General features: G+C 36.5%; 1 protein-coding gene across 6 annotated transcripts in view; it reads right to left on the bottom strand.

The window, feature by feature from the left end:
• Positions 1–26,743, bottom strand: part of MKLN1 (muskelin 1) — a 355,934-nt gene that overhangs the window by 156,414 nt on the left and 172,777 nt on the right. Inside the window, exon 1 of one of the 6 annotated variants that reach the window (XM_060020907.1) lies at positions 18,768–18,784. The exons of the other annotated variants lie outside the window; for them this stretch is intronic. Within the exon in view, the coding sequence (XP_059876890.1) occupies positions 18,768–18,769 (2 nt within the window). The 5' untranslated portion in view covers positions 18,770–18,784. Of the gene's footprint in view, positions 1–18,767; positions 18,785–26,743 lie in introns of those variants that run through there. 6 annotated transcript variants of the gene reach the window in all.

Below are 26,743 nucleotides of genomic sequence, written 5' to 3'. Positions count from 1 at the left end.
CTATACATACAATTCAATCCCAAACAAATCCCAGCAAGCTATTTTGTGGATATCAACAAACTGATTCTAAAGTTTATATGGAAAGACAAAAGACCCAGAATAGCCAACACAATACTAAAGAAGCACAAAGTTGAGGAATGACATTACCTGCCTTCAGGACTTACTTAGAGCTAAAGTAACCAAGACAGTGTGGTAATGGTGAAAGAACATAGATCAATGGCAAAGAATACAGAGTTCAGAAATAAACCCAAACAAATAATCAACTATCTTTGACAAAAGAGCAAAGGCAATTCAATGCAGAAAAGAGAATCCTTTCAACAAAAAGTGCTGTAACAAATGGGCATCCACATAGTAAAAAAAAAAAAAAAAATGAAGACCATACACCATGCACAAAAATTAACTCAAAATGAATCTTAGAGCTAAATGTAAAACACAAAACTATAAAACTCCTAAAAGATAATACAGGAGACAATTAGGTGACTTGGGTTTGACAATGACCTTAAACACCAAAAGCACAATCCATGAAAGAAAAAAATTGGTAAGTCGGACTTTATTAAAATTAAAAACTTCTGCTCTGCAAAAGACACTGTTAAGAGAAATAAACAACAGACCACAGATGGGGAGAAAATATTTGCAAAACCCGCATATGGTAAAGGTCTGTATCCAAAGCCTACAAAGAATTCTTAAAACTCAGCAATAAGAAAACGAACAACCGAATTTAAAAACAAACAAAAGATGTGAGCAGACATCTGTATATAGATGGAAAATAAACATATGAAAATATGCTCAACATCACATGCCATTAGAGAATTACAAATTAAAACAGTAATGAGGGACCCTGGCAGTCCAGTGATTAAGACTGCAATTCCAATGCAGGGGGCACAGGTGCGATCCCTGGTCAGGGAACTACAACCTGCATGCTGCAACTAAAAGAGCCCTCAAGATCTGCATGCCGCATGGCACGCCCCCCCCAAAAAACAGTAATGAGATTATCACTACACACCTATTGGAATGCTAAAATCAAAAAAAACCTGACAGTACTCGCTCATATGTGGAATGTAGAAAAATGATACAGATGAACTTATTTGCAAAGCCGAAACAGACACAAAGACGTAGAGAACGGACGTACGTATGGATACCAGGGAGGGAAGGGGGGTGTGGGATGAATTGGGAGATTGGGATTGACACATATACACTATGTATAAAACAGATAACTAATGAGAACCTTTTGTATAGCACAGGGCACTCTACTCAATGCTCTATAGTGACCTAACAGGAAGGAAATCCAAGAAAGAAGGGATAGGGCTTCCCTGGTGGCGCAGTGGTTGGGAGTCCGCCTGCCGATGCAGGGGACACGGGTTCGTGCCCCGGTTCAGGAGGATCCCACATGCCGCGGAGCGGCTGGGCCCGTGAGCCGTGGCCTTTGAGCCTGCGCATCCGGAGCCTGTGCTCTGCAGCAGGAGAGGCCGCAGCGGTGAGAGGCCCGCATACCGAAAATAAAAAAAGAAAGAAGGGATATATGTATACATATAGCTGATTCACTTCGCTGTACAGCAGAAACTAACACAACATTGTAAAACAACTATACTCCAATAAAAATTTTTTTTTAAATCTGACAGTATCAAATAGAACTGAGGATTCAATTCCCACGGCTGGTGGGAATGCCAAATGGTAGAGTGATCGTATCTCACCATACGATCCAGCAATCAGACTCCTAGGTATTTACTCAAACGAGTTGAAAACTTACATCCAAACCAAAACCTTCACATGAATGTTTATAGCAGCTTTTACTCATAACTGCCCAAAACTGAAAGCAATCAGTATGTCCTTCAATACGTGAAAGGATAAACTGTGGTATGTCCATAAAATGGAATATTATTCCTAAATAAAAAGAAATGAGCCATCAAGCCATGAAAAGACATGAAGGAATCATAAATGAATGTTGCTAAACTAAAAAATGATACGAACATCTGGACATGAAGGAATCATAAATGAATGCTGCTAAATTAAAAAATTATATGAACATCTGGAAAAGACAAAACTATAGGCAGTAAAAAAGATCAGTTTGCAAAGGGTTAAGGGGGAGAAGGGAAGGAACGAACAGGTGAAACACAGGATTTTTTAGGGTGGTGAAACTATTCTGTATGGTTCTGTAAATGGCGGATATATAACATTATACATTTGTCAAAACCTATGGAACTCTACAACATTAAGAATAAACCTTAACGCATGCAAGTTAAAAAAAAAAATTAGGAAGTTAGAGGCTTCCATGAAAGAATGCAAACTGCGACAAGAAAATCTAACTATATTTCAAATGTATGAAACAACGCCACTTAAGGCAATGGGGAAAAGGTACTGACCTAAGTAACTCTGTAAATGAATGGAGTATGTAAGACTAAAGGCAGAAGAAATTGTACATGAGTTCAGTTAATAAACTTGAGTCCTACAAGGTACAGATAAACAATTCTGATACTGCTATACATGTATACTAGAAATGAAAAATTAAGATGCTTTGCAAATGGTTAGAGCCAGGTTTATAACTACTGGAGTGGAAATTTACAGATCAGCAAAGGGAGTAGTCTATAATTATCCATGTAGTAATGGAATAGAGTAGGAGACATCAGTAGAAACTCATGTTTAATTTAATATAGATACAAATAGTTACATACAGAAATATTTTTAGATATGTGCATATAAATAAATTTGTATTACTATACATGAATTTATTGCTTCACTTTGTCAGCTGAGAGTTACTAAAATAAACAACACCCCAGAAGCAAGGAGCTTACCTAATACCCAAATCTTAGTTTCTGATATGATTTTCCAATAAAAGGAACCAGAGCTCCGTGAAGAAATGGGGGTACAAAATATACAAGATGAGTCTGGAGCACCTTGTAGTACCAGAAAGTAAACAAGTGCTTAAAAAGAAATCAACTGATGGGGGTTATGTCAAAAGAGCACAAGAGGGCTTTCCTGGTGGCGCAGTGGTTGAGAGTCCGCCTGCCGATGCAGGGGACACGGGTTCGTGCCCTGGTCCGGGAAGATCCCACATGCCGCGGAGCGGCTAGGCCCATGAGCCATGGCCGCCGAGCCTGTGCGTCCGGAGCCTGTGCTCCGCAACGGGAGAGGCCACAACAGTGAGAGGCCCGTGTACCGCAAAAAAAAAAAAAAAGGGGGGGGGGGCACAAGAGCCAAATCTGGAACAATTTCAGCAACAAAATAAACTAGTATTAGATTATAACCCAAAGGACAAAATAAGTATACATGAAGTCCAAACTGATATAATTTACTGAATAAATTAATAAATGGCAGAGACTAAGCTCCCATGCAGAATTCTGAATAAATTACATAGGTATTCTACCCTAAAGGAGGAGAGTGTAATTCCCCACTCTATGTGTGGGCTCTACAGTGGGTTACACATAGTAATTTCCTTCCAAAGAGTACAGTATGGAAAGAAGAAAAAGAAATAACTTTACAGTAGAGAAACTTAACAAACACTATCTCGACTAGGTAATCAAAGTCAAAATCAATAGTGAAAAATCATGATAATAGTTATGTATATAAAGTGATGAAAATGGCACTTTATCTCTTTGATTTTTCTCCCAAAACACCATAACCCATCTTAATCAGGAGGGGAAAAAAGAAAAATCACACAAACTCCGAGAGGGGCACCCTGCAATACACCTGACCAGTCCTCCTCAAACTATAAAAGTCATCAAAAACAAAGTCTGAGAACTTGTCACAGCCAAGAGGAGCCTGGGAGACATGACAATTAAATACAATCCTGGATGAGATCCTGGAACAGAAAAAGCACATTAGATAAAAACTAACAAAATCTGAATAAACTATGGACTACAGTAATAATAATGTATCAATGTTGGTTTATCAATTGTAATAATATAGTATGTAATCATAATATTAGTTACATAATTAATAATAGTAAAGACTGCTGGTGAGTATATGGGAACTCTCTGTACTATCTGCTTCATATTTATGTAAATCTAAAACTGCTCTAAAAACTAAAAGTCTATAACTTAGCAAAAACAGGCAAAGTGATTACAGCATACATATTAGAAAGGAAAATGAAAAATTACTTGTTTGCAGATAAAATTACATTATCTAGATAACACCAAAGAATCAATGGAAAAAAAATACTATAAATTTAGTTTGAAAGAAATATATCAAGTTAAAATACAGAGCCTTCAAACTTAAAAGCAAAAAGCAGTTAGAAGACATAATGGAAGAAAAGACCCCACTTACAACAGGAACAAAATAAAATACTAGGCATAAACTTAAAAATGAAGTGTGTAAAACCTATGAAGAAAAATTTTAAACAATCCTAAAAGGCACATAAGTAAGCCTAAAATAAACTCAAAGGCATAGTATGTCCCTATACAGGAAGACTCATCATCATAAGGATGTCAATTCTCTCCACATTAATTTATAATTTAATTATACCCAAAAATAAGAACAAGTATTTCCCTGAAACTAGACAATAAAGGTGATTCATGCAGCTCGATATAAAAAAAAAAACCAAAAAACCCAATCAAAAAATGGGCAGAAGATCTAAATAGACATTTCTCCAAAGAAGACAAACACATGGCCAAAAAGCACATGAAAAGATGCTCATCATCACAAATCAGTAGAGAAATACAAATCAAAACTACAACGAGGTATCACCTCATACCGGTCAAAATGGCCATCATCAAAAAATCTACAAACAATAAATGCTGGAGAGGTTGTGGAGAAAAGGGAACTCTTCTACACTGTTGGTGGGAATGTAAATTGGTACAGCCACTATGGAGAACAGTATGGAGGTTCCTTAAAAAACTAAAAATAGAACTACCATATGACCCAGCAATCCCACTCTTGGGCATATACCCAGAGAAAACCATAATTCGAAAAGATACATGCACCCCAAAGTTCACTGCAACATTATTTACAGTAGCCACGACATGAAAGCAACCTAAATGTCCATCAACAGCCGAATGGATAAAGAAGATGTGGTACACATATACAATGGAATATTACTCAGCCATAAAAAAGAACAAAATAATGCCATTTGCATCAACATGGATGGACCCAGAGACTACCATACTGAGTGAAGTAAGTCAGACACAGAAAAAAAATATCATATGATAAAACTTATACGTGGAATCTAAAAAAAAGGGTACAAATGAACTTATTTACAAAACAAAAGTAGAGTCACAGATGTAGAAAACAAACTTATGGTTACTAGGGGATAAGTGGGGGGAGGGATAAATTGGGAGACTGGAATTGACATACACACACTACTATATATAAAATAGATAACTAACAAGTAATGGCCAAAAGAATCTTAAAAAAAAAAAGAGTTGATACATGTATAACTGATTCACGTTGCTGTATACCTGAAACTAACACAACATTGTAAATCAACTATACTCTAATAAAAATTTTTTAAAAGGGTGATATAATTCACATAGTTAATAAAGTTTATATAAAAAATTAAGCCAGCCCCAAAACCCTGAAAAAGAACAAAAGAGCAACAAGGGAGGACTAGACCCTACAAGATGTTAAAGCAGATTATGAAGTCTTTATGATTAAAACAGTGGAGGATTTTTTTTTTTTTCCTCTCCTTTTGCGGTACGCGGGCCTCTCACTGTTGTGGCCTCTCTCGTTGCGGAGCACAGGCTCCGGACGCGCAGGCTCAGCGGCCATGGCTCATGGGCCCAGACGCTCCGTGGCATGTGGGATCCTCTCGGACCAGGGCACGAACCCACGTCCCCTGCATCAGCAGGCAGACTCAACCACTGCACCACCAGGGAAGCCCAACAGTGGAGGATTTTATACATAAATAGACATTTGGGAACAAAAGAGAAATTATCAAAATAAAAGTTCATAAAAGTCAATAAATGAGCAAGGTAGCATCACAAGTCAGTGGGGAAAATATGAAATTCATAATAAGTGATGTTGAAATAACTGGACAGCCATTTGGAAACATGATTAAATTTATACCTCACTCTTGTATATCAGATTAAATTTCAAATGGATCAGAAAATTAAATATAAAGTACAAAAACATAAGTACTAGAAGAAAACACATGTAAATCCATTACAACTTGACACTGAGAACACATCCCCTATATATCAATTCAAAATCCAGAAAAAAAAGAAAAAAAAAGTAAAACCTAACAATTGAACTAAACAGAAATACAACTTTCAGAAAAGAAAAAATGAAACTGTCCGTATTTGCAGATGGCATGATTTGTCACATGGAAAACCCCGAGGAATTTACCAAAAACAAACAAACAACAAACAGAAAAAACTTCCTAGAACTTGAGTTCAGCAATGTCACAGGATACAAGATCAATAACAGTCAACTGCATTTCTACATTCTAACAATAAATAAGTGGAACCCAAAATTAAAACCACAAAACCATTTACAATGGTTTCAAAGGAAATAAATATAAATATAGCAAAACATGTAAGGAGGCTCTCTGCCCTAAAAGTTACAAAATGCTAATGAAAGAAATTAAAGACAACCTAAATAAATGGAAAGATATATCATATTCATGGACTGAAAGACTCAACATAGTAAAGATGACATAGGAAAAAATAATAGAATTGTAAAATTATGGAAGTTACAATCCATCCCATAAATCAAATTTGAACTGGAAATAGCAGTATGAACTCAAGATATTTTTCTCTTAAAAAAAATATTTATTTCCTAGCTATGTCCCCTAAAAGGGTCTAAAAGAAATGACAATCCAGTAACAACACACATTCCTAGTTTCCAGTTGTGAACTCTAAACATCAATCCCTCATCAGGGCATGATAAACAAAGGATACCTTGCCATACCAAAAAGCAAGAAAACAAAGATTAATGAGGTCATGTCAAAAGAACACAGGAGCGGCAAGCCTGAAGGGGCTCCCATTTGCCAAAGACGGAACAATCTGGCACCAAAAAGAATGACTACTGAAATTTTTAAAAATACAATGAATACATAAAAAGTCTAAGGTTCATAAATGCTTTTCTTTTTAAAAAAGAAAAAGTCAGACACCTGGAGGTATATATCAACACATTACTTTGAAAATTGGTCATTACAAGGAATAAAGCATTTATCTTGCTTTTCCAATAAAACTATTTCAGAGCAACCAAAAAGCTCTAATGAATGAAGGAGAATTCTATACAAAAAAAATTCCAGCTAATAAATGTGAAAGGAATGGCAGACTCAAGAAAAATCCAATATTGGTAACTTTAACGAACTAGCTTATTCTAACAATGGTTATTTTGGAGATTAAAACTATTAATGAAAGGTGGATGGGAAACTCTACCATAAAGGGATCAAGCTGTCACCCCCAGACTTTGCGTCTCTTGAAGTGATACAAAATCAAAGTACGTGGCACCACCTAGGGAAGAGTCTTTAAAAAAAGAAAAAAATGACCCAAAATCTAAAGAAGTCTTTCCGTATTAACTCCCAATCAATACAAAGTATGACAGAGGAATTAGTCAAATGCTACTACAAAGAAGCAACTGGACATATCCAGAATGTGGGAGCCTCTTCAGAACAAACGACCTGGTTTCTTCAACAAATCAATGGATGAAAGAAAAACTGTTGGAGAATAGTAAGAATAGTTAAGACTATTCTTGATGAAAATAATTTTAAAGGGCTACAACAAAAAATACAATGAGTGGATCCTGATTCAGATAAACTATAAGAAGTCATTTTTTTAACAGAGAAAACTGAAAATGGACTAGGTATTAGGTATTACTAAAGAACTATTGCTAAATGTGTTAGGTAAAATAAAGGCATTGTGGTTCTAAGAAAAACTGTCTCTATCAGGGAAATTCAAAGATGGCCCCAAATGACCCCTACCTCCTGGTATTCCATGCCCTTGTGTAATCCCTAGTAACTTGCTTCTAACCAACAGAATATGCAGCAAAAGTAATGGGATATCATTTCTGGGACTAGGCTACAGAAAACTGTGACTTTCATCTGTTAGCATACTCTTCCTACTCTCTCCCTTGCTGGCTTTGATGAAGCAAAACACCACTTTGTGGAGGCCCACATGGCAATGAAAAGAGGCAGCCTCTGGCCAACTGTTTTCAAGAAAATGAATTCTGCCAATAATCACATAAACTTGGAAACAGATTCTTCCCCACTCAAGATAACAGATGAAACCCCAACCCAGGTCAACACTTTGACTTAGGAGCCATATAAGAAACCTGAAGCAGAGGGTTCATCTAAGCTATTACTGAAATCTTGACCCTATAAACTATGAAATAATAAATGTATTGTTCGAAGCTGCTAAGTTTGCAGTACTTTGTTAGGGAGCAATCAATAACTAACATAATGTCCTCTTTTTAATGCATACCAAAATATTTAAGAATTAAATGACATATTTATCATAAAATACACCAGAAGAAAGAAAAAGAGGTGGTGGAAAGAGACTGAAGAAAAAAAAAAAGGCAAGCAAAATGTTGGTAATTGTTGAAGGTGGGAACATTAGAATTCGCTTTTCTCTACTGCTGGGTATGCTGGGGAAATGTTCATTGAAAGGTTTTTTGAGGGCTTCCCTGGTGGCGCAGTGGTTGAGAGTCTGCCTGCCGATGCAGGGGACACGGGTTCGTGCCCCAGTCCGGGAAGATCCCACATGCCGCGGAGCGGCTAGGCCCGTGAGCCATGGCCGCTGAGCCTGCGTGTCTGGAGCCTGTGCTCCGCAAAGGGAGAGGCCACAACAGTGAGAGGCCGGTGTACCGCAAAAAAAAAAAAAGGTTTTTTGAAAGAATGAATGAGGTAGCCGTGACAGCAAATATATCCAACTCTTTGGAGTTTAGCTGTGTAGAGAAGCAGATAAATGGGAGACGTGGGGTTAACACAAAGTTTTTAAAAGATTGGTGAAAGTTGGTCTGATGGACACTTAATTATGGGCAGGGGTAGGAACTGAGTGGTTGATAATATAGGAAAGAAGAGTTAACTGAATGAACAAAATGAGAACAGGATCTAAAGTATAAGAGAAAAAACTAATCTAAAATGATCTCTCCCATTTTAACAGATAAAAAGATGGAGAAAATGACAACAGATCAATTTTATAGCACTAAGTATAACCTGGACATATAATAATTTCACTTTCATTGACAACAAATTTATATTAAGTCTAAATGAGATCTAAAATTGTCTCACATTGTTAATATGCTCCAGTCATGTAGAGAATATGACTGAATTTATAAAGATGTGGATTTTAAACTCAGTTCTAATGCTTACTTCATAAATGACCTTGATTAAGCTATTACACTCTTATTGGCCTTAGTGTGCATTTATAAATTAATACCTACACTACACTTTGAAGAGTCATTGTTGAGAATTATAGGATGTCAATGATCTAGTAAATGGTAGGCCATCTGCTTACCATCACTCAGAGAAAAACTCTACTCTGCTTATTATTACCAAGCACTTGAAAATGTCTGAGACTATAGTAGTTACCTCTAAGGACACATAGGGAACATATACCTACATACACGCTCTACACAAAGAACTGCGGCAACCATGGGGGAAAAGAGAACGGGAATGAAATAAACAAACATTCCTATATGGAAGAATGGTAAACTAGGGAACTCTCACTGGCCAAAAATCAACTTGGAAAGCTAGCAAATGTGGTTTGGTGTCTGCACCCACCCCCCCAAAACAAAAAAATTTGCTGAGACATTCATATAAAAATAGTTCTCATTTGCTGAATATCTGAGAAGGCTGACTCATCAATCGTTTCTGAAATTAAACATTAGCACCTTCAGAATACATTTCAAGACTAAGAACGGCCCCTTTCTACCTAATGCAAAGACTATTAAAGTTGGACATGATCTGGGAAAGGTTTACTGCTGCTTAATATGCACACTCTTCAAATCTCAGACAAAATAACAATATACCCACAAAGGAATCAGAAAGATGTAAGATATCAAACTGTTTGCAAGCACCTTCAAAGGTTTCATTTATATGTAAATAATTTTATGGAAATAATCACTATCATCTTCTGATAAATGAAGTCCTCAAAGTATCTTTGCTGGGCAACAATTTAGTTTAATTTGAGTCACTTCATGTGTCATTCATTTTTAAAAACTATTCTGTAATACTCCATGCTATCCTGTGCAAAAAAAGACCTTAAGCATCTGATCCTCTTGGTTTGTATGAAAATAAATAAAAGGCTAGAGAAGCTAATGACTGATCCAAAAATAGCAATTAATTGATGACAGAACTGGGATTAGAGCCCCAATCTCCTGTCCTTGTTCACTGTTCTCTCTATACTACACTATTTCAATTTTCTTCATGTTTTCCTTTGTACCAGATCTAACTTCCCCCCCAGCTTAATGTAGTGATTTAAACTGTACTAATGGTGAGAGGTCAAACCAATATTAACTAATCCAAAACTTCATTTTGTGAGAATTCTCCCCTTATCCTCATAACAGGTTAACTTTGACCAAGGCCTAAGTCCTATGGCAAAGCATTTTTCAAACTCTGTTCCTCAGAGAGACTCTACAGGATCTGAGCTTTATAAAAATATTTTTTAAATATTTTACACTAATCTTAAAACTATTAAAAAATTCAAAAATATTATAGGCCAAATATTACTACAATGGATACCACCCTCCACAAAAACTTGCCTACCTTGTTTTTGTGCCAACTTTAGAGTAAAATTTCTCCTGACATCTCTGTATCTCTAGAACTTTTCGAAGTATGTCACTGATTAATACTGCTGTAATTGTATGCCAGTCTTTTAAAAATTCAGTTCTACGTATGTCTGTTCATGTAAAATTCACAAATAAATTAACAACTATAACATAATTAATAACTGAACAAGGTTCAGAACTGACTGGTTTTTATGCTTTCCTCAAGGATTAGTAAGACGTCATATGGCAAGTCTCATTACAGACCACTGTAGCACAGAATTTGAATTAGAATGCTGTTCTGACTTTATAAAATTATTATATGGAATGTGAGCGGTTTGGTGGTATTAACTTTGAAAACAAGTTTATTACAAGTGATAATCAACTTTCCTTATTTAATTTTCAGATGACCCACACTTTTGTATCTTATATGCTCAGAGCTCTGTCTTTCCTTTATCAAATTCAGAATGCTCATCAGTTGATCCAACCAATAGTTCAAGCTATTGTGCCAGCCGATATAACGCATGCCGACATGCCCCGTATGCCAGCCAGCATTTGTTTCCAAAGCACTGCCATCTTTATAGTTCAGTGTCCATTTTTACAATCTTTCAAATATTTTACTGTGTTTCTCCTATTATTTTATAAGAATGGAAAATGAAAATACAAAAGTCTACTAGTAACATTAATTCAACCGAAACAATAATGGGCATCATAAGGTAATCTAAATGAAGAAAACTTAAGACACTAAGTAGACGCAGCTAGCTTAAAAATAAAGGAAATGCTGAAAACAACAGTTAAAAGATCGTATCAAAAGCAGAAGTATAGGTGTGCCAATTATGGATTTACTCACTCTCACTTCTAAACTCATCCTTTTTGCCTTTTCTTGGAAATGGATATGGGCTCTTTAAGTATTTTTCCTTGGTCAGCTGGCACAACGTTAAGTTTTGTCAGTAGAGTGGGGGCAGGAGAGTCATCTCAGGACACAGTGGGTGTCTTTGCTTCCTCCCTCATGAACTGAGGGGTGTTTTTGTTTCCTAGTTCAGGTATCCTTGCCCAAAAGACTCCCTCAGCACATGTAGCTTTCTCCAGCTCTCAGTTTCTACAGTACAGATGCTTCTCTAGCATCCTACTCCTAGAGTATACACAGCTCCCCCAAAGCCCAGCTGATGTATGCATGCAAGCAGCTTCTCTAGCACCAAGTTCCTACATCAGAATGTATATTACTTATGGGTACTTTTTTTAGTCTCTTCACATTTAGTAGGCCTTTTCAAACTAATGAATGACTTGAACCCTTCTTGAGCGCAGAAATTTTTTCTTTTCTTTTTTTTAATTTCTTCTCTATTTCTTCTGGTATCTTTCTAGACTTATTAGGTAGAGGTGCTGGGCTGCTGTATCACGTTGTACTTTGCACAAGATCCCACTGAGGAGGAAAAGCTGAAATCCAGCCTGAGTCCCACTTACCAAGTCCTGCATCCTGATTAAAAACCATCACTTTCTCACTAAGCCATGTGTTGTGAAAATGAGCAAGTGGACCTTCTGGATCAAGGCTAACCTCCACGTCTCAAATTTTAACTATTTTCCTTATCTTTTTCCTTTTGTTCTAGATTTCAGATCACTTGCTATGTGTATGTATGTAATTACTGAAAAAAAACAGATGTGTATGTACATAACTATAGAAAAATTACCATTTTTGTGGGAGCTTCATCGTAAGTCTAGTATCTTGGGCCTAGGCCCAAAAGAATAGATTGTTTTATGACCTGGGGGCCTCAGGATTTTTTAAAGCTCCCCAACTAATTTGAATGTGCAAACAAGATTGGGATCTACTGCTGTCAGTTAATGGTACTCAAGCTTTTTTGCTCAAATATTCCCTAAAATAATATTGAAAATCTATGCATATTCTTACCATTTTTAAGTTGGCAAGCAAAATTTTTCATAGCTTATAATGATTATAAAACTTGTATTTTCCGGTGTACTCTAAATATTGTCATTTTAAATAAAGCTATTATGTTTGTTCTTTCAACAGTACCAACAGAATAAAAACATCATCTATTTTTTAAAAGTACAGCTTCTTCCCATACAGTCAAAAATTTATATTATTCTTGCTTTTCCTTAAACTTTCCCTACAGAATTTTAACTAATGTAGTAATTCTTTTATGCTGCAGGGTCTTTTATATTTCACTCTATATGACCTCTCTGGAAAAAAGTATAAATTAAACTTTTTTGGCTTTGATCAAGAAAGTTAAAAAATTTCTTTTGGATGCTATTAGAAGTACACTATTGACCAAAACAATATAAACATACTATGCACTTCGACAGATAATGATTAAATATGGAGCAAAATGGTATTAATAGTGATTCTCAAAGATATGGGCAGGATTTTTTCTGTTTTTTACAATTATTTCATGTATATACAGATGAATATCACTGTTAGAATAAAAATGAGATTCAGCATCAAGTCTATATCTGTTTTTATAGATGTATGCATTGAAAACCTTGCTTATACAAATACATGGGAACAGAAGGAATTTCTGCTAGTACTATTTATTTTTTGACTACCTTCTGAATTATACGTCAAAAAATCAATAGGGCTTCCGTGGTGGCACAGTGATTGACAGTCCGCCTGCCGATGCAGGGGACACGGGTTTGTGTCCCGGTCTGGGAAGATCCCACATGCCGGGAGCGGCTGGGCCGGTGAGCCATGGCCGCTGAGCCTGCGCATTGGAGCCTGTGCTCCGCAACGGGAGAGACCACAACAGTGAGAGGCCCGCGTACCGCAAAAAAAAAAAAAAAAAAATCACATAATGAGCTATCATTAAAAATTACTTTTTATGATCTACCAACAGACAAGTTGATTACGTCTTCCTTCTGTTTCCTTTAAAAAGAAAGAATTGAGGACACTCCTGGTGGTCCAGTGGTTAATACTCCGTGCTTCCAATGCAAGAGGCACAGGCTCAATCCCTGGTTGGGGAACTGGGATCCCACATGCCGTGTGGTGTGGCCAAAAAAATAAATAAAAAAGAACTTGAGAGCCACCTATTTTACAAGAGGATTTTTGTTTTTCCAGTCATTCACTTTCTCAATTTCAATACCAACTTCTGTAACAGTCCTTTGGCACTCTGAAGATTTTTACACTCCATGGAATAGATGAGAGGCATGCCTCTTTTGCAATCATGAAATAGGATATGGGACAGCTAGAAGTCTTCAAAGTGCAGGCAAATCACCTGGAGTTCTTGTTAAAAATGCAGATTATGACTCAGTAGGTCTGGGGTGGGTCTGAGATTCTGCATTTCTAACAAGCAACTAGTAAAGGCATTCCTGCTGGTGAGTGGGCCACACTTTTGAGTAGCAAGGGCCTAAACCACAGGCAAGTTCTCAGGCTGATCAATTTTTAAGAGAGAATATACAATAACAATAGATCAGGAAATCGAATCCTTTAAAACTATTTTTACCTATGTATCCCTTGGAAAGTGTACATGAACTCCCTGGGGTAAGCATGCCCCAATGTGAAGACTGCTGCTCAAAATTAAATACTAAAAATGGAAATTATTGGCTCTTAAGAATGTTTAAAAAGGGCTCCCCTGGTGGCGCAGTGGTTGAGAGTCTGCCTGCCGATGCAGGGGACACAGGTTCGTGTCCCGGTCCGGGAAGATCCCACATGCCGCGGAGCGGCTGGGCCCGTGAGCCATGGCCGCTGAGCCGGCGCGTCCGGAGCCTGTGCTCCGCAACGGGAGAGGCCACAACAGTGAGAGGCCCGCGTACCGCAAAAAAAAAAAAAAAAAAGAAAAAGAAAAAGAATGTTAAAAAAAATTTTTAGTTTAATTGAAGTATAGTTGATTTACAATGTTGTGTTTAATTTCTGCTGTAAAGTAACTCAGTTATACATATATATATTCTTTTTCATATTCTCTTCCATTATGGTTTATCACAGGATACTGAATATAGTTCCCTGTGCTATACAGTAGGACCTTGTTGTTTATCAAGAGTGTTTAAATTTTTAAATTTTAAACCACTGACTTTAGTCACATCACTTTTCCACTTAAAATTATTTGATGGCTCCTCACTTTCCAAAAAATAAAATTCAAACTCACTAACATGGGGTTAAGATCCTTTAATTTGTGTTTATAAACGAACAAGCAAATCACATGCACTCACACACAACCTCTACTTTTTTTGTTGTTGTTTAAATGTATTAATTTGTTAAAATAAAATAAAATTTAAAACTTTGGGCAATGTCCAGAGAAAAGCCATTAAAAAATAGAAATCAACACAATTACTACATCCCAAAGATAATCACTGTTAAGACTTTAGTAAACTTCTTTGCAGTTTTTTCTATATGCATAAGCATACAAAAGGGGGTGGGTGTGTGTGTTTAAAGGTAAATCAGAGCAACCCATTTAATAAGGCATTGTGTTTTTTTTATCTGTGGGTCTTTTACATGCTATTATATCTGGAAGATTTCCTCTACATAATTAAAAAATATTCTAAAACTTACTTTTTTTTTTTTCTTGCGGTACGCGGGCCTCTCACTGTTGTGGCCTCTCTCGTTGCAGAGCACAGGCTCCGGACGCCCAGGCTCAGCGGCCATGGCTCACGGGCCTACCCGCTCCACAGCATGTGGGATCTTCCCGTACCAGGGCACAAACCCGTGTCCCCTGCATCGGCAGGCGGACTCTCAACCACTGCGCCACCAATGAAGCCCTAAAACTTACTCTTTAATAGCAGCCTAATAGCCCATCATAATTCAAGGACATCTCAAAAACATTGTTCTACTAAATCTAGTAAATCTAATGGCAATAGTAACATTTCTATCAATAGTATTAGATACTTGCTAGAGGATTAATTTGCAATTCATGCATCACATTTTGGATAAATATAAACATAATCACTGCCCTAAATGCACTGGAAAAGCAGGTTAGAATACCGTAAAAAATTCATAATATCTTACTAAATTTCCTCAAAAGAATAAAATAAAATTCAAAGAGTTCTGTTTTCATTACACTTAAATTTCTGCAATAGGGAGCGGCAAATCTCCTAAATGTACATTGATAAGTTAATGCTTATTTCTCCTAATATGCAAAATCATAAAGTATAAATAAATAGAGGGGAGGAGTTCACTGTCAAATAATGGGTAGGATAACTGTTAGCTGTTCAGAGGGGAATAGAATATAGCAAGTGACTTTGGAACACCATCAGCCAAGCCACCTTCAGTAAACAGTATCTTTTGTAACTGTATGTATGAAACAAACCTGAATAAAAAGAAAAAGATTTACTTAAAGTACTACAAACTGGTGATTCTGGAGAGAAATATGGGCAGGGACACCAGTCCACATATATAATATATAAGGAAGAAGTACCTGACCAATGATCCAGCCTGTATCAACTGCCCTGTATACTGTCTGGGAAAAGTCTACCTCCAAGCATCTTCCTGGTTCTGATATGCTCACTAACTCAACAAATGCCAAATGTTAACCCAATTTCCCAAATAGTTGTTGAATATGCACAAGGGTAAAGATAAATTCCTGCGTTCAAGAAACACGAAGAACGGTGAAATAAATTAGATCTGTACACAAAGGAAATCATAGCTCATTTACCTCTTCCAAGAAGTCTCTCCTCAAGCCCATGCCAACAGCAGAAGTTCCATTCTCTGAATCTCACCTCTAATTTCTGTAGCATTTACTGCTTTTATCACTCACCTGAACTTAGCTTTTCCTACCTTCTATTGTCCTATTATAGGTACAGATAGTTCATCACCAGAAATTCTCTCTCATAACTTCAAATAGGCTTGGCTATTATTCAGGAGTTAGAGGCACCCAATAATTTGTTTATGGCACAGATAGCCAAAAATGTGAAAAGCCATAATTGTGACTCAAATACCACAATGTAGCAATAAAAATAAAAAACAAAGTTTTCTTTAACCTGTCACCCATAGTAGCATTTTAGGTTGTAGAAAATGGAGATGATAGATGTCAAGACTTAAACTTTCAGACCTAGATATGTGAATTTTCTAATCATCTAAAATTCTAAATTCTAGAAGAAACTATTCTGTCATACTTGAAGTTATTTTCAGCTCTTTTAAAATCTATGCGTCAGTTTGTTTAAGGAAAGAATTCATAAACAAGTTTCATAAATATCTTCCAGTCAATACTTCACATGTTAACTATATAAATTTTAGAAAAAAATATACCAACTTTCAACTAACATCCCCACCATGAACTACTTACCAAAGTATGCGTGAATGTATGTATGTCTCCATGTAAGTATGTACACTGATAGGCAGGTAAATAACTTAAAAGATGAAGACATGGAGCCAGTCCATATACATGCATTCTGAACAAAAATAAAAGAAGATAAAAGACTAGCTCAACTGTCACAGAAAGTTCTCGAAGTAAAAAACTTGAAGTCAAGTGATTTGCTATCTAATTCCAGGTGGTCACTTTCCTTACAGGGCTTCAATTCATATGCACTAATCAGTTTGATACTACCTCAATAACAGAGGGGGGGGGGAATCAACCAAGAACAGCCTGACAGTTCCTTAAACAGTTAAACATAGAATTACTATATGACCCAGAAATTCCACTCCTAGGCATTTACCCAAAAGATATGAAAACATATAACCACACAAAAAACTTGTACACAAATGTTTACAGCAGCCAAAAAAGGGGATACAACCTAGATGCCCATCTACTAATGAATGGGTAAAAATGTGGTATACCCATATAATAGAATATTACCTGCCATAAAAAGGATGTAGTATTGCTAAATGCTACAACATAAATAACCTTAAAAACACTATGCTAAATGAAAGGAGCCAATCACAAAGATTACATATTCTATGACTTCATTTATACGAAATGTCCAGAATCTATAGAGACAGAAAGTAAATCAGTGGTTGCTCAGGGATAAGAAAGTAAGCAGATCATAACAAAGGGTATAGTTTCTTTTTGAGATTATGAAAACATTCTAAAATTGACTGCAGTGATGGTTGCACATATCCATGAACATACTAAAAACCACTGAACTACACTTTTTAAGTAGCTGAATGCATGGGATGCAAATTACCAAACCAAAAACATTACTATGTTAAAAAGTCAACTAACTTTTTATATTACTTTTCCTATTTTCTATTAAATACTTATATTTAAGGAATTGGAGGAAATGATCCTTATCCTAAAATTAATCAAAATATTGGCAATATACTCTAAAACTATTAAAAGCTATTAGCCAAATCAGATTCTGTAATAAACTAAGCTTTAAAGTTCTCGAGGTCTCATTAGAAAAACTGCCCATAATAATATAAATAACCTTAATAATAAAAACTTTTTAAAATAGCAAGATAGATAAGAAGCTTTCTCTTCCAAGTTCTTCCAAATGCAATATCCCCACCCCAAGATAACCAATTTCACTTAAAATATTCTCTGAAATTGCTAAAAACTATGAAAACCATGAAAGTTTATAGCACGGATTTAAAACTTATTATTAAAACTAAATATTTTAATATTTTTAACATGGCCAGTATATGACTCCATCTAACCCAAAAACAAAACTCTATTAAAAGAAGAAAAGTAGTCTAAATGCTTAATTAACTCATGTATGCATTTAATAAACACTATGCTGGACTACAATGATGAGGGGGGAAATTTTCATAGTCCTTATGGAGCTTGTGGTCTAGCTGGGGGGGACAGCTATTAAGCAAACAATTATACAAATAAATTCATAATTATAAACTATATAAAGTGATATATGAGAAGGGTATATATTTGTATGAAAGCATTTAACTGTAGGGGTGGGGAAGGGGTGCCAGACTTCTTTGGTGGGACAGGGGTAAGTCAGACTTTGCTGTGAGTGACATTCTAGCTGATAGCTGAAGAATAAGTAGGAATTAGGTTTTAGGACTCTTCTGATCAAACTACTTAGATCAAAAGGGAAGAAAGGGGACAATGAGAGGAAGGGGAAAGGGGACATACTCAAGGATGCTTAAAATAACTTAACATTTCTATTTATACAAAACAACATGCCTTAACAAGTACATAGGTGATAACTATAATAAATACCAGTCATATTGAAGAAATATAAGGATATTTAAAAAGTATTAAATACTAACAGTATTTACAAACCAAAAAATTTACATTACACCCAAGTATCTTCCTTCTGAACAATGCCTTCACATAAATATTCCCATGCAAGTTCTAAAAAAAAAAAAAAGGTAAATAATATAAAAATCACATTATAGGAAGGGAAAATAACTATATACTATGACAAAGATAAAACTCTCAATTTCTGGACCTCATAAACAAGTCTCAAAAGAGAATTATGAATCATCAATAAAACCAAGAATAAATCAAATTTTAGTCAGTTAGTATTTAAAACAATTCCTAACAAATAATGTTATTCATAGTCCCTAATTTTTCCCATCAGATATTAGGAATAAGCAGTTAAGGTGTCAAAAGGCAAAATGAAGGAAAACACTGTGCAAAAAAATCTGGGGCCCAAGTGTTAGGATAGTACATTAACATAACCATGAGGAATTCATAAGCCTAGAAAATATAAGTCTATTTCATAAGAACTAAACACAGAAAGATTTCTGCGTTTTCTGCAATTTGACAGAATAGCCTGCAGCAGACCAACACATTACCTCTTACAACTAGAAAAGCTGTTTAAAATAGAAAAAAAAAGTTCTTAAGGTATCAGAGACTTTCTGAGGCAGTAAGGATTTGAGATGCCAAAGAACTTGTTAAAGGGAGCCCCACATTCTGGGCAGCTTTCCCTCTCAGGACGTTCCACCTATTTCTTTAATGGCACAGGAAAGGAGCTGAGAAGCCAGGAAAAAAAAGCTACTAAAGGTCAGAAAAGTCAGCAGAGCTTTTGGCAATTTCAAGGGGGTAGCGGGACAAAACTTGGTAACTGGGTCTTGCCATGACATCCAAGACCTGAGGGTTTAAGATCCTATAGAAAAGGTAGGTACAGAAGAACAAACCTGACACTGCATACTGATTTTCCTCTTAAAGCATCTGTCGATTCTTAAACTGCAAAAAGCAAGAGGCTAAAAAGCCAGCAGTAAGCAACTGAAAGCAAGGAGCTCCTCCTTTTAGGAGTCTCATGCTGCTGGAAAGGCAAAAATAGGAGAGGCCCTAGAAACACCTAGTCTCTCAGTTGGGTTCCCTGGGCTACCAAAGTTGTGCAAACTAGACGTTCACAAAACCCAAAACTCGGCCTCAAGTCAGCTCAGTTCCTGACTATTGAGGTGATCTGCCTCTATTTTATCTGCCTGCCAGAAGATGGGTGAATCCTCTCTAGAGAAATGCTACAACATTAGGCAACTAACTGTAATTTGTAATTGTATCTAAAATTCTAAATATAATGTGTGGTATTCAGAAAAAGTTACTCCCCAAAATAATGGTAATAGTGATAATAATAATAATTATTATTACCAGACACACCAAGATAAAATGTGTGATAAAAGACAAGAGAAATAGACCTACAAGAGATCCAGATATTGCAGTTTTCAGACACAGACTTTTTATTAGCAGCTTGATTGATGTCACAATGTGGAGATTTTCACTAGAGAATTAGAATCTATTTTTAAAAAGAGAGAGAGAAAATCAAATGAAAAGTCTAGCACTAAAAAATAGTTGAACCCAAGAATAAAAAAGATGGGATTAAAAGCTGACTGGACATACCAGAATAGGGAATCAGTGAACTGGAACACAGGCAAGTAAAGCCTATCCAGAATGAAATAAGGAGAGAAAAAAAATGATAAAAAAAGACAGAAAAAAGCATAAAGGACATATGGGACAGGACAAAAGGTAGAGAATGGATTTAATTGAAGTCAGAGAGGAAGGAAGAAAAAGAAGGGTGTAGAAAGAATATTTGAAGACTATCAAAATTTTTTCAGAACTGATGGGAGTCATGCTATAAATTCGAGAGGTGCCAGAAATCCCAAACAGAGTAAATACAAAGAAAACCATTCTTAGGTGCTAATAGCTACATCTCTAAAATTAAAATCTAGAAAATCTCTCATAATTCCAAAGATGACTTCTGAATGACTGATATGTAGCAAAGTCAGATCACCACAAACAGCTGAAATGCATCTTATCAATGGCAGAACATCACACAGTCCCTGTATCAGTCTCAAAGAAAGTTAATGCAAATAGAGCTATCTGCCTATCTTCCAAAAAAAAAAAAAGAAGAAAAAGAAAAATTAAACATAATACTAAACCTCCCAACATATGATCAAGATAAAAAGTATTTCTACACAGAAGGAAAGTGATAATACTCAGAGAAGAATCATAACTTGGTAAAGTTCACAAAGATCCAATCCTAGGAGCCAGCTCCACAGATTCAATCTCTAGTCCTAGACCCACCTCAAGCTCTTCCTCTATCCCGGGTATCTTTATTTTCCTAAAGTTCTAATATCATCAGACTGAAAATATCAGTCTTAGAACTTTCACTGGCCAGTAAGGTTCCCAAGCCAGGCCAGTACTAACCTTAGTTTAGGGAAAGGGAAAAAAGGGAAGGAAAGAAACAGAATGACAGTCTCCAGTCTCCAGGGCATTGAATACCTCCAACTAGTGAAACTAGTGACTCACAACTTCTGGGTTTCAGATGTCTTTGGGATTGTAAAAATCCTCTAATTCATATGCATAGTAATCACTGTCTATACACCAAATAAATAATAAATCTCACAAATGTGTTCTATTTTTCAAATGTATGTGATTAATAAAATAAAAATCCATTTAAAATCTAAAATGGGGGGGGAGGAAAAGAAATGATAAGGAACAATGTCACTTTTGAATTATGTAAGCACTCTCCAGACATCTCTAAGGACCTATCTGACCAAAACCACATTCTTAATCCCGAATTACTAAGGATAATACCAAAGTAAACCCAGGGTACATAGAAACAGAGTTCCCTACACAGACAGTAGGAAAATAAATTGATACCTTTAATCCAACAATTCAGCATCTTAGAACTCATCATAAATGAGTTCAAGATTTGTTTGTGTAAGGCAGAATGTCTCATTACTAATGAGACATTAGTATACTTGTCAAATTATATCACTTTTACTCCATGTTGTTCTAATGGCCGAAGAACAGCAAAAACAAAACAAACCCAGAAAGACTAAATGTCCCAAAATAGGGGGCCGATTAAATAAAATGCCATAAAATCATTATATGGATTATAATGTATCCAGAACAAATGATAATATAGAAAAATATTTAATAACATGAGGAAATATTTATCATATATTAAGAAGGAAAAAGAATACAGAACAGCAAACAGGACAATATCAAATTGGAAAATAGATATAGACACAACAGAATATCTGGAATGATATATATCACAGGCTGATTAGTTATCTTTTGGTGGTGGGATTAAGGGTAATTTAAATTTTGCTTCTGTGGGTCTATATTTTGCAAATATTCCTCAAGTAACTTAGGGTGGGGTTTTTTTGGCAATTAGAAAAAATATATATTCACTTTTAAATGTGGAATTTTACAATAGTTGAAATAGGTTCACCTCCTAACCTACTTGTCAAATTATATCACTTTTACTCTGAACCATGAATCACATATTCACAAAGGTACAGTTTTAATTAATGTCTGATTTTAAGTAATAAAGTAGACTAACAGGAAAAAGGTAAACACTTAAAAATGCATCCAATTTTACTATCTAAACTAATGAAGTCTTTCACTAACATGTAAACAAAAGAAGGATCATTCTACAACAATAAAATTACCTAATGTGTAAATATATTTTCAAAGGTCCTCCCAATTTTTATATTAATACATTAAAACCTTAAAGGTCGAGATAAAATATATCTAAATATCTTTCCCTCTCTCCATTCTCACCTTATAGCACTTTTTATCTGTATTCCCAATTAGGAACATATTACAGCCGTGTAAAATACTGAAGCAGCAATATTCTTCTTTGATAACAGAAGTCAGGAGGTCCAAGATCAGAGTCCTATCTCCTACTCTTTCAACTCTTAGACCTGGACAATTTAACTTACCTCTCTGAACCTCAGTTTCCCTAGCTGTAAAAGTGAATGATAATATTTATCACAGAGTTTTTATAAATATGAAATCAAAAGAACACAATCTAAGTCCTAAGCATAGCGCCTGACAAATAGAAGGTACTCAAGCGGTGGTTGTTACTAGAGGCACACGCAAGAGTTTTTAAGTCCGAGAACTTGCCAAGCCTCCTGAAAACTAAATGACCTTGGGTAAGTTACTTAACCTATATGGACCTCAGTTTCCTCGTATACAAAATAGATACAATACCTATCTTGTAGGTTTGTTGTAAGGATTAGGTAAAACTATATACAAAAATCATCTTGCACACAGTAGGTGCTCCATAAATTGTAGTTAGTATCACTATTAGCTAGAGCAATAAATATTTGAGTATAGAGATTAGCAGTTTAAAAAATATTTTTCATATAAGACTGCATGTAATTCTAAGAATTAATCATCATTTACATAGACACATCTCTCTTAATTCCCAAATTAATTGTAAACTTCAGAAAAAAGTAAAATACAAGCAAACTTTTTTAACCACACTGAAAAATAAAAGGCCACTTCATTAGTTTCAAAATAGAAATGTGTTATCTATAACTTGATCTGCTTTAACATTTTTAAAGTCCAAATAAATCTAAAAGGGTTAGAAGGGAAAATGTTCTTTTCTGACTTTGAGAGAAGGAAAATGTTTTTTAAGTCTGCAGGAGAAAAAAATAGAGATCCGAATTTTTCTTTTTTTCATGACTTCATGTCTTTCACAACTAAAATGTAAGTGTCTTTAACACAAGAACTCTTTCAAATCTCTGAATTCTTGTCTCCACCTTTGTGCAGAAGCAGATCAGCTCTACAGTTAAGACCACAGAATCTGGAGTCAGACTACCTGGGTTCAAATCCTGATTCCATCCAGCAGTGTGACCTGAGGCAAGTTTTAACATCTCCCTGTCTCTTCAGCTGGAAAATGAAGATTACTCATATAATTGTTTTGAGAATTAAATGAGATAATACACTTAAGTGTTCATAAGAGAGCCTAGCAAATGGAAGGCACATTATAAATGTTTCCCATTGTTGTTACTGCTTTATTATTATCCCCTCAAAATGCCTTGATCAGTGACTTGTAATCAATAAATATTTGCTATTCTGTAGACAATTTCAACAAAAGGCTTTATTTAAAATTACACCTGTTTATGAAGTACTTTAAGGACTTCCCTGGTGGCGCAGTGGTTAAGAATCCGCCTGCCAATGCTGGGGACACTGGTTTGATCCCTGGTCCTGGAAGATCCCACATGCTGTGAGCAACTAGGCCCTTGTGCCACAACTACTGAAGCCCGCATGCCTAAAGCCTGTGCTCCACAGCAAGAGAAGCCACCGCAATGAGAAGCCCGCGCACCGCAAAGAAGCATAGCCCCCGCTCGGCTCAACTAGAGAAAGCCCGCGCGCAGCAACAAAGAGCCAAATGCAGCCAAAAATAAATTAAAAAAAAAAAAAAAAAAAAAGTACTTTAACATGACTGTCACTGCCAGTAAAGATAGAGCAATTGCTGTTAGGATTTTAGGGCAAAAGTAAGTAAAGTCAATCCCTTTCTCACACTTCCTATTATACAAAGTTATAACATCCTCACTTGCTAATAGAAGTTCAGTGCCATCCTTACTTGCAATTAGAAGTCCAGGCATGGCACACACCAATCCAGCAGACACAAAACTCTCAAACTCAAGCTCCATAATACTCAACTATACTCCTTCAAAGAAAAAGTTCAGATTACTCCTCTATTATAATAGTTTAGTGCTTTAAAATAAAAACTATACTGGATAAGTCAACAGAATATTATAAAGACTAAAAACACTGTATATGAAAGTGTTTGAGAGTTAAATATGCACTAAATGCTAGTTTACAAATATATTTGAGAAAACCGTAACAACAGATTTCTCCTATTTCAAATGGCTGCCTTCTAACTCCAAAACTAGAATGCTGCCCACTTCAAATCTAGCGCCAGGATAATGAGACATAAGTCAAAGTAAAGCTGTCTCTTTATTCCTGTCCTGCCCCTATGTTCATCAGACCCTTTTTTTTTTTTTTTTAGATTCCATATATATGTGTTAGCATATGGTATTTGTTTTTCTCTTTCTGACTTACTCCACTCTGTATGACAGACTCTAGGTCCATCCACCTCACTACAAATAACTCAATTTCGTTTCTTTTTATGGCCAAGTAATATTCCACTGTATATATGTGCCACATCTTCTTTATCCATTCATCTGTCAATGGAGGACACTGGGAGGCGGAAGAGTAAGCTGGGACGAAGTGAGAGAGTAGCACTGACACATATACACTACCAAATGTAAAATAGATAGCTAGTGGGAAGCAGCCACATAGCACAGGGAGATCAGTTCGGTGCTTTGTGACCACCTAGAGGGGTGGGATAGGGAGGGTGGGAGGGAGACGCAAGAGGGAGGAGATATGGGGATACATGTATACATATAGCTGATTCAGTTTGTTATACAGCAGAAACTAACACAACATTGTAAAGCAATTATATTCCGATAAAGATGTTAAAAAAAAAAAAGTAAAGTCGCCATCCCACTAAATCATTTCCTGCTTGAAATGTACTTTTTCTTTTTTATTCATAACTCGGCTGGGACTTGTGATATCCAAGTCTCACCCCTACGACAGAAATTTAAGAAGTGAAACCCTGGAAGTAGTCTAACTTAAGACCAGGAAAATATCTCCAGAGTTATTAGATCAAACAATGCCCTTCCAGTTCCCAACTATCTGTGATCCTAACCTGGGTATAGAAAAATTCTGATTACCTTCAGACTCAATTTGTTAAGCCCTGAAAATCAGAAGTCAAGTACCTAGGGCCACATTTCAACTCCAGCTGAGGGCTAGAATGTTTACCTGGTTCACTCTCACATTAAAAGCTGGATGCCAGCATCAATCAGGGACACAGCCATACAGCAGCCATCAACAGGCCACACAGGCCAGATTAGGTCACAGGTCACCTGGCACCCCTCACTGAACCACATCCTACTGAAGGCCTGATTGCCAACCCTTGACCTGGAGAATAGGACAATGGGCCGGCAGTCAAGAGAGTTAGATTCTCCTAGTCACAGCTCCAATTTTAGATTTGACTGATTTGACCAGAGAAATCAAATTGGAGAAAATGTGAAGACTTTTTGAAATATAAGTGGAAGACTTTTGAGTATGCGTCACATATCTAGTCACTTTGTTCAGTAACAAAAATATATTATTTGTAACTTGTTTTGTTCATAAAATCATTCCTGGACTTGTAAAATGACGGTCCGGGGGACAGCTAGCACTTTTTTTCAGGGTCTGCACAGATCTTAAAACTTTACTAAGCCATCTCTATCAGTATGCAAAAGCGGAGTTCGATCTGCTCCTTCTCTCAGACATAAGCAAATACTGAATGAAAGTACTGTCAGCATTTCAGAAGCAATCTGCTACAGAAAAACGCACGGTTTTTCTGTAACGCACTGGAACTCTTTTCAACACCTAAACTGGGGATCCAGACCAAACGAGTGTTGGAAGTCAAATTCATTAAAGTCATACTTTTCTGTCTATATCTGAGTTTCTGGGCTGGGAAACTGGTCTGGGTCTACGTAAATCCATGCTCTGAGCCATCATACAGAGGAACTCCTCTGTAATGTCCCTCCTGCCCACTCTCTTTTTCAGAACTACCAGCCGGAAAAGATACCCTCCGCAAATCCTACAACGTCTCCCCACTTGCATAGATAGGTTCCACAACTCTTCAGCCGTCGGTGACTTTTACCACTCCCCTGGACCTAATCGCTTTTAATGACCACCACCCCCTCCCCCAGGAACAGTCACTCTTCTCAGCTTTACACTTTGTCCCGGCAGCAATCGACTTAACCGTCCCCCGTCTCCCACCACCTAGGACGCCCTTAGACATCCTCACCATTTTGCCCGCCGTCCGGTCCGGAAAGCCCCAACTCCTGCTCCACCTTCATGAGCCGCCCGCCCCCAAGCCCTTCTCAACCCCCAAACCCGGCCGCCGCATCACCTGGCTCCCCGTTGTCCTACGCGCCTCGGCCCCGCCACACACCTTGCCCTTA

Source organism: Delphinus delphis, chromosome 9 (genome assembly GCF_949987515.2).
Source record: "Delphinus delphis chromosome 9, mDelDel1.2, whole genome shotgun sequence".
NCBI classification, from domain to species: domain Eukaryota; kingdom Metazoa; phylum Chordata; class Mammalia; order Artiodactyla; family Delphinidae; genus Delphinus; species Delphinus delphis.
Note: the sequence above shows the minus strand (reverse complement) of the source record. Positions and strands in the feature narration are given on the sequence as shown.